Below are 10,146 nucleotides of genomic sequence, written 5' to 3'. Positions count from 1 at the left end.
TTTTATCACATTTACAAGTGTTCGATCTTTCATTGCAAAAAAAATAATAATAAAATAATAATAATAATAATGACACTGCATTTGACTGTTATCTCGAGTCACAAAAATGTTTTACTTCATTTGCATATGCCTAATTCTTTTTTGTTAAAGGAAAATAGCGAACACTTATCTAATAATTCTATTAAGACTGCTTTGTTACCTCATTTGTTAATACTTAATTCATTTAGTGGGAAACATTTTTCTTTGTGTTAAGTGACATTATCTTTTGAATTACGTTTTGCGTATGTCTAATACAGAACACAAAGTACGCCAGAAATCAGGGGGTATTTGGTGTGAAATTTTTTTTATCCATGCTCACTTGAAATGGTTCGTTATTTATTTTATTTCCCACCATGCTCTGTCGGGGAAGAGGAGAGATTTTCTACTTTGTAATATAATCTCAATTTCTGAGACTTTGATATCATAATTGATTTGCTAAAGTTCAGAGGGGCGATAAGTGCTGGTTCTGATAACGTTGCTTAATAATCCTTAATGTCAAAATGGTAAAAATGATACTTATTTCTGTTTGGGTTCTTTTTGAAATATTTGATTAAAGCACATGTGTTACTTCAGAGAAATAAAGCCAAGTGTTTTTATTTTGAATATGAATATGCGAATAATTTTCTTAGCTAATGATACCTAAATCGTATTTAGGAGAATTTATTAGTCTGACAAATGGCTTGTTCGTGATATTAAGCTTATGGTCTTTCACTGTGGTGTATAGGCCTCTAGGTGTTAAGATATCTACTCTAGCTTTAATTTTCAAGTTAGCGGCTACGTTTTTTGGTGGAATGTTTATACCGTTTAAAGACACCTAAGTTTTAGTGTTAGAGATTGACTGAAAGAAAGTTGACTTTAGATGACGTTGTCTGTCTTTATAAATATGATAAATTTTTATTGGCTTTGGCTTTGAGCTAGTTAATTTTCTGCTTGAGCATATTCTGCAAGGTGTTCGTTCTCGTGTTAAAACTTATGTTTTCTATCACTGAAAATAGTTGATCATCAAATAATTGTAGTAAGGTATTAGGTGATGGGCATCTGACTGTCTTGAATCCGTATTTTGGATTTATGCTGATGTTTGCTGTTTGTTTTATTCTAGTAATAAATTTTCCAGCTCGGTCTTTTGATGAAACTTTGCAGAACCTTACTGCTTAGCAAAACTTTAGATCCATCCAGTAGATGAAGCTTCAGTCTCTAAAAGTATAAAGTTTGGGAGAATATGCTAATTCACAGACCAATGACGGCTACTAAGCCGAAACTTCTAAGCAATTGTCTACTCTAATAATTTCCTTATAAAATGAGTATATGTATAGTGTGTGTGCGTGTGTGTGTGTGTTTTAATACACATACGTACTTGTGTGTGAGAGAGGTTGATTCTGTTTTTAGTGCTCTTTCACTTTGTATATGGACTGGTGGTCTTCAAATTTTAATTTGTTTTGTTACGTATTTTGGTCTGTGCGGGCAGAAGGAGATAGGTTCTGATCCTTCGATGTTATACAGAAGAACTTCTCTGTCATCAATTTACTTCATCTTTCATCGCTCTACCAATCATATTTTGCATACTTTACTTTAAAATATTGCTATATTATTCTATTAGTACATTATTGGATTATTATTTTTTTATAATAATGTTATACTATTAAATTAATATTATATCATTATATCATTACAATATTTCATTGTTTTACCATTCATGTACTCACGTACACTAAATAATTCACCTCTGTTTCATAGTCATGACTTACCACAAGCCTCAACATATCAGAAAGACAAACTGACCGCAGAGCTTACCTCGAAAACAAACTGGAGAGCTATACTGATAACATTATACACGTCGAACCTCGCAAACTGATTTATGGGTTTTAGCTCACCACATATCAACCAGTTGGACCGCAAAATTTGGTCTCCTCAACTAGTCAGAATTTACTGTGTCATTAAACACACGGGCGTGCGCGCATACGCACATGCACACACACACACACACACACACACGCACGCACATGCACACACGCGCGCATGCACATATGCGCACATGCATGTACGCACGCACTCTCACACACACACACACACACATCTTTCTGCGTGTGCATATTTGTGTGTGAGTGTGCGTTGTATAGAAAACCAAATGTATTTTAGGCATATCTTTAGTTTTCCAAAGGTCTTTTTAAAAATATTTTTGTACATGTTCACCAGCATAGAAGATGCTTATGCAATTACATGACATTATCAAATCATATAGTAGAGAGGCACAGTATACATTAATTTGAAAGGATCCAAGTGTTTATAAGAGAAACTAACAAAGTAAGAAACATCTGCGTCTTATACATGGAAGACCTTTTGCTAATGTTCCAGCGGTAGATTCAGTAGAGACTACATGAATGTATGTAAACACTTAATAAAAATACCATTCACCGCATTGTTGCTCAGCTAACATACGGAAGAAAAGCACCGTTATAAAAGGCGCAGTTTTACAAGAAGCATATCAAATATGTTAATCTTGATGTCTTTCAGTCCCTGGATTTGATTGGACCTCACTCTTTATATATTTGAACTTGCAACGCAGATTAAATGTTAAGGAAATATAGGCAAGACAAAGGGGTAATAACTGCGAAATCTTAATTAACTAAAAATTAAAATTACAATATAGTGAGGAAATGGAAACATTGTCTCGAATACTATTAAACAGCATCCAACAGCTCATTGTTACTGGGCGTTGTGTGTGTTTATTGAGCAAAAACACCTAAATCTCCATGAGGCTCCGGCAGAGGGTGGTGGTAACCCCTGTTGTACTCTTTCACCCCAACTTTCTCTCACTCTTTCTTCCTGTTTCTTGAGTAAAAAGCTGCGATGGACCGGCGTCCCGTCCAGTTAGGGGGGAACACATACGCCATGGAAACCGGCCTTATGCTCCGCAAGGGGCTAAGAGGATTTCCAACAGCTCATTGTGGTGTAAAGTAGAAGGTGCATGTGCCACCCCTATGACAACACCAACCCGTGGCTGAAGCCGATCAAGAAAGATCTGCACTGCTGCTAACACAACTCTAACAATCAAAAGAAATCACACTAACATCGGCAGACACTTGAACCAATAACGAAACACTTGCAATGATAACCGTCAAACGAAGTGGTGAGGGGAAACACACAAACAAAACACAAGCCCACACATATCATCAGGCCGCTTCTTTCAACTTTCCTCAGTCCTCGTCAATTAGTTATCGAAAGAGAAAGAGACAGGATACAAAACTTTTGACGTTAGGAGGGAGAAGAAAGAAGCCAACTTTCTGGACCATCCAATTTTCCGAAAACAGAAAGTGACGCGATGCTACAGATCACACCGGACTATAAACCGGCACTATCTCAACAAAGGCAGCACAAAATAATAATAACAGTATAAACAGCAACAACAAAACCAACAATTAGAAGATAAACATCAACAAAAACAAACTCCACGACCTCACTGGTCTCTGGGCAGTAAACACATGTACCGACTGGATTTCCCGAATCTGCAATTACAATCTTGAATAAACCGTATCTATAAGGATATCGTAAGAAGTCCACAGGTTTGTATTGACTGCAGAGACCACAGTCTGTGTTCTGGGTGTCAACCAAGATCGATTTCATCGACAGAAACTCACTATATGAAAGCTGAGAAAGCTTGGTGAGATAATTAAAGTGAAGTTAACAGGTCGATCTCTAACAATCAGTGGCAGGTATGTTTGAAGGGATCCATTAGAGTAGAATTAATGGAATTTAGCTAAGACGTGGCATAGGTAACCGTTGATTATAGAGGTATCTATTTAGCCGATTAGAATAAGTGATCATGAATGACCTTGCAACAACTGTGCAAGCGATGAAAATGGCGCTTCATCTTTTCTTTGATGCGAAGTACGAACGTTGCATTGTCTTAGCTAAGACACGCGCTATAAGCCGAAGGAGTGCTTTCGGTGAATCAGATGGCAAAGGTGCGCCAAACAATCTACAAACTAGTATTTAAGAGACAGTGAGGACGCATACTATTTGCCCCGAGAAAGTATGTACAATTATATATCGAGATTTCTCCTGCCTCTTTTCTTTGGGGGAAGTTGAGGGATCGGCAAAAGTAACCTTCAACAGACACATCACCTACCTACTATGACTCTCTCTAGGGGAAGTGGAGTGCTGTGAAAAGCCGAGGAAAGCAGTTGAGATACGACTGCCAGAGTATGGTTGTGAGGGGCAAATCGACGAGTTTTGATGGTTTACATTATGAAATTTATGAACACTGCTATACTTATTCTTTACAGTAGTGGCAGATATTTATCGCTATCGTAGTTGTCAGCATTCCTAGTCATAGAATGCTACTGGAAAAGGATGAGAACAAGTGAAATATCGACATTAATTTAAAACCTATAACTCTGCTTGCATGCAGAGTTCAACATTTTAGTCAAGGTGCTCTCGAAAAGATCGATAGCTGTAATCTTTAATATTGTCGAGTCTTCACTAACCTGTGCAATCTTGGGAAGATCTATGAATGACAAACTATTTTATACAAGAAGTCGCATGAATAGATCAGCCATCTCTATCTAGCAGCTGTACTGAGTGCACTCGATCGTTTCAATGTTCAGCTGCATCTGCACGGTGGTTAGATTACATAACCTCATATGGGAACCAAATTGAAACACACATCTGTTAGTTCACTGCTCTTTTGTGCTTTGATTCTTAAACTATTTCTGTGCAAGATAAAAGTGTTATGTGGCACCCCGCTCAAACGTTTTGGAGTGAAGCATCAACTTACGAAGATGACGTCATCGTCATAGTATCGATCACATCAAAAATTGAGGAATTCAGAACCACACTGGAGGAATATGAGAGGATAAGAACAAGCACTGACCAGTCAGTTAGCTTGCAACCCAGCCACTTCAAAAGCAAGTCCGTGCCAATCAGTAGCGATGATGTAACCTGTCGCTGAACAAACTTACCTTAAAGTGGTTGTGATCTGATACTTTCCAAACTTCCAGGTGGAATGGTACTGGAATAGGATTATAATCGTAGTAGCCAACCCAAAAAGATATGGAAAATATTGCGAATGCCTAAATTTCCCCTATATATTTTAACATTTGTCTTACTTTACTCCAGTTTGCATTCGACCAGATTAAAGCGACAGCTCCTTTACTTTTTGAAAGAGGGATGCTTTCCGATACCAGAATGTTCATCTGGCACCAATACCCATGGATCGGTATGCCGTAGATGATGATCCAAAAGCATGTACGCTGAGATTTTGATATTTGCAAAAATCCTTTGGCGGCGTGTAAGTGCGATCGCCGTTTGTGAGTACCTTTTTCTCACAGTTTGTGTTCAAGACGAAAGCACAGTTCTGAGTAAAATGTAGAGCAAGTTTGGGCACCTGGCATCAGTATCATCAAATTCTCACAGTCCGCTACCAGTCAGGCAATGCAATTGGTGGATGCCTTGCGATCTATAAAGGGTAGTGACGAGCATGAATGAAGACGCTCTTGGGGAGGTTTTGGACGTCGAAGATGAAGTGTGAAGTCTATTCTAGAAGACTTTCAGCGCAGGAACAATGAACAACTTCGAGAAAATCCTAGCCTGGTGTGGCCTGTTCGGTATAAATCTTGTAGATGTAGATGGATCGCCAGCTTGTCTCAGACGCACAAAGAGAGACGAATCTGTTCTGCACATATTTATCTAGTGTGCGAGCATTGCTGATTTTTGTGGTATTTCGTCGAACAGTAGTTGTTTTGTGTAAAGCTGGGTCTTATTATTCGCTTTTCGGCTGGAAAGGCCAGTCGGCATATATTCTGTTTGGTAGCTGAAGAGATAAAGACCGGATGATGGACAATACTGAAAAGGGTTGAGGACTAACACATTCCTTCTCAACTTCTTCAAGATCCATTTAGAGAGAGGGGCGAGGGTGGAGAAGGAGCTGTTGCCCTCTTAACATTTTCTGAAAGCTGCCTGAGAGTGGTAAGTATGGCCCAAGTGAATCGGAAAATACAGCCAGGAAAGAAAACTTACCCTTGGCAATAAGTGTAATATGACATCTGAGGGGTCGTATCTGACTTGAACTGACCGTCCTCCATTAGAATGGCCTACTTAACCCCTCTTTTTTTTTCTTCTGTAATTGGCTTTTGTTCTTTAATTGATTCTGCTTAAACTGCAACAGTTTTGCAATTTGTCCTTATAATACCCAGTAATTTGTGGCCCTATTGACAAATAAAAAGAACATAATTATTATTATTGTTATTATTATTATATTAGTATTAGTGCTGTTGTTGTTAATTCTACAATTAATAAATCAACCGTGACAAGCAATGAACTCTTCCAGGTGGCTGGGAACATAATGTTGGTACGGGATAGTATTTCGTCTAATCACTCTTGCTGCAAAGCACTGGAGTTTCATGTGCTGAAGTGGATAAGGTAATAAATGCTGCAAGTACTCTAGTGTGCAGTGCCCTTCGCTGTTCACCATGTCTACATGGCATCCATAATTGATTAAGCACCTGAGGAGGCTGTTCTGAAAGAAATCGTGATGTTCCATCACATAATGTATGGCCGTGTTACCTCTGTCATCAGTCGCGTCGACGTTTTCGCCACATTCAATGAGAATGGCCAGGAGACGCGTCGAAGAAGTCATACGGATTGAGAGATGCAACATATTCGTTTGGCCCATGCCTCGAAGCTGTTGGACAATAAGGCTGTATAGTAACTTCTTCAAGTTCAGCAATTGATTTGCTGTTAAATCGAAATCCATAATGTAATCTGTGAATCGTAACGTTTCGACAAGATATCGTTCAACGTCTGTAGAGTTATATTTATTGCATTTAATTTTAATTTTTTGAAGAAAGACTGCTACGCGAGTGGTTATATGATGGATGATACAGCGGAAAAATGCGAGGAGATGAGAAACATGTACATCATGAGTTTTTTTGTTTCGAATTTTAAACAAAGAACTGAAAGTTTCAATCACGTTGAAAATGACCTCTTTAAAAGGATTATTATAATATTGGAAGAAATAAAATATACAAGTCAGTAAATCCACTCCCAAGCTGATATCTTGTCGGTTTATAAAGTCGTACGCTTTTAAAATGAACGAGTTTATCGTTGTAGAATGCATAGGTCCAAGGATTCTGAATTGGACTAGTAATGCTTGTGTCCACATATCATTTAAATTCTGAGTAATTTTTACAAGATCACTTAGAGTTTCAAATTCAGTTCCAAGAATGCACATCGTGTTTGCATGATCCGGATGCATGTTTTTTTTGAGAATGCCATTCGGATTAGTCTGGCGTAATTGCAGAGCTTTCGACCAGAAATCGATAGCTCGTTGGTAGTTGTGTCTTACAATCAGAAGTTGGCTACCGAGAAGCTCGTAAGCACAGGCCACATGTTCTGGCGAGTAATCGTTTGTCTGTATAAGATATTCAGTAATGGCTATACGACATTTTAAAGAAGCTAATTGTAGTGGTGTGTTTCCTTGGACGTCTTCAAGATGTAAATCAGCACTGTTGACGACAAAGAGTTCAACGATTTTTAAATGACCCCTTTTGACAGCAAAGTGGAGTGAACTCCGGCTGCTGATGTCTGTCTGACTTATATTAGCACCATATGATAAAAGTAAGCAACACATATTCAAATGGTACACTGAATACATTAAACATGATCGATCTAGTTCGTCGATCGAATTAACATCAGCACCTCGACGTAACAAAAAATTAGCAATCTTTAGATTTTTGCAACCAATGCTAAGAGCGCTCCGACCACCATTGGCGTGGGTGTTTACATCAGCACCATAGTCTACAAGCATTATTACAATTGAGAAATGGTTGCGCCGAATTGCAATCCACAATGGAGTACATTTTATACGGCCATATTTTCCTTTCTGTTCCACATTAGCATTACAGTCTTGAATTAAATAACACACTTGTTCGAAATTTCCTGAATTGGAAGCATTAAACAAAATAGTAGAACCGTTTAATTTTGTTGAAACGATCTCCTGTCTTTGTTTTTTGGTATATCTGCTAAGAAACTTTTTCATTCGCTGTGTGTCATTTTCTTTCATAAGGTACATAATCATTTTCGCCAGTTTTATTCTTCGCCGGTTATCTAGGGAGTGATCTGAAAATAAAACAGGAGAGTAAACAATAAATAAAAGAAAATGGTTTTCAACATCATTCTCTTTAAAAGGCTACTCATAAATAATCAAAATAACCGATTCTTATCTGCGCTTCCTTTTATTCTGTATGGTAAATATTCAAATAATATATTATTATTCATTAATCCATACATGTTTTTAAGTAAGGAAAAATTACCCAAAGTTTCAATGGCTGAAGATCAGCGTGAACCGGCTCCTACTTAGTTAAATCTGATTGTTTTCTTTTCTTTTTTTTATTTTTTCTTCAACTACAAAACCTCTTTTAGCCGCAAAACAGAGAAATACATACACTAACACGTTTTTCAATAGAAAAACTCGAACTAACATGTGATCCTCCTTCTCTCTTTCTGACTTACGTTATATCAAACTTACCTTATGAATACGGTTACCAATATATTTTCAGTTAAACTATTATGTAAACACATTTATTCTGTGAAAACATATTTTTATATTAATTTCATACATATAAATACACAGAATGCGATAACTTTTCCCTTATGTTAAAAAGTTAATCTTGTTTTAATTATGCAAATATATTTATAGGTAGAAAACACACTAAATAAAACATAAATAAAAAATGGTGTCCGCCGAATCAGAAAGATCCGATTGGTTGATTGATTGACCGGACGATTAATCAATCGATATACTAATTGGTTAAATGGTTAACTACTTGACTAATAGTAATAAAAGAAATGAAATAGAACCAGTGCGTGTATTTACTATTGGCCTAATGACCCTCCTAAGATACAACGAAATTTACAAACCAAATACAGAAACGAAAGAATTATAATCCTGTTATATCGCTAAATGTAGGAGAGAAGAAGAAGAAGAAGAAGAAGAAGAAGAAGAAGAACAACAACAACAACAACAACAACAACAACAACAACGCGAAAAACAAATAGCAAACAGATAATTTATCTGATGAGAATATTTCGATATAATTACAAAATGTTATTTATCAGCGGTCATCTTTAGATGTAATGAAGTGATCGTGTGTTAACGATCCAACACGCGCCAAAGAGTCTTTATTAACACAGCATGCAATTTAAATGATTACCGTAATTAATCACATAAACTGAAGGTTCTAAATGACTATGTAATTACGAACTAACGAGGGAGCTCTAGCTGCTAGAAATAACAGCTAGTCACTCTCAAATCACTTCTTACCATCTTAAAAGCAAAACAGACACATGAAGTATTGTTCTACTACTGGGTAAAGTACAAAAAGAACAATAGCTACAACGTCATCAACAATAACAACAACAGCAACAATTATAGACATTAAGTTTTACCCCTTCGCTTTCTGAATTTAAATTTCCGGCCGGAATCAAATTTAATCAGTAGATTATTTACTGAAACCCTCTCAATTAACTCAGAGATTTTCAAAAGAATGAATATTGCTTACCCATGTTGACTTGTAGAGTAAAAATCCAAACTGCTCGTGTTTCTCCTTATTAGTTTCAAAAAACAAAGTGTTACGTGACATGACGAATCACCATAGAGCTCGTGACGTCATAAAAAATCGCTGAAGGATTTACAAACGTAACGTTTTAAGTTATTCTTCAGGTGTGCATTCATATTAACAAATAAACTCTCCAAAACACCTACACACATGAACATTATTATCGTATTTCATATACAACTTGTTCTCTGGAGCATTCACTTCGTCATCTGTTACAAGGATTTAGGCACCTTCAACAGTATTGGGTGCCGGTGTAGTATGTGATCTACATACATGTTTCTGGTATACCTTGTGATCTACATCAGTTCAATTGGTATAGTTTGTGATCCACACCGACTTTCTGTTCTACATTCAAAATTCATCTATTTACTCGACTTCCAGTTGGTTTGGTATATAAACCAAAAAATACTTTTATGATTTATACACTTTTTATCCGGAGCCCATTGAAAGAAGTTGTGATGAGAGCAAAATAATTTTACACACAGGTTATTCG

The 10,146-nt window shown here is 36.9% G+C and overlaps 1 protein-coding gene across 1 annotated transcript; it reads right to left on the bottom strand.

Annotated features, from left to right (window-relative positions):
- Positions 1-6,264: 6,264 nt before the first annotated feature.
- On the bottom strand, positions 6,265-9,681 carry LOC106868649 (protein fem-1 homolog C). The gene is made up of 2 exons (XM_014914055.1): positions 9,597-9,681; positions 6,265-8,154 (listed from the first exon to the last, which is right to left on the bottom strand). The coding sequence occupies exons 1-2, from the start codon at positions 9,598-9,600 to the stop codon at positions 6,335-6,337; spliced, it is 1,824 nt and encodes a 607-aa protein (XP_014769541.1). The 5' UTR covers positions 9,601-9,681; the 3' UTR covers positions 6,265-6,334.
- Between the last annotated feature and the right edge of the window lie 465 nt (positions 9,682-10,146).

This window comes from Octopus bimaculoides, chromosome 10 (genome assembly GCF_001194135.2).
Source record: "Octopus bimaculoides isolate UCB-OBI-ISO-001 chromosome 10, ASM119413v2, whole genome shotgun sequence".
Taxonomy (NCBI): Eukaryota; Metazoa; Mollusca; class Cephalopoda; order Octopoda; family Octopodidae; genus Octopus; species Octopus bimaculoides.
The sequence above is the reverse complement of the archived record's forward strand: the minus strand, read 5'-3'. Positions and strand labels throughout refer to the sequence as shown.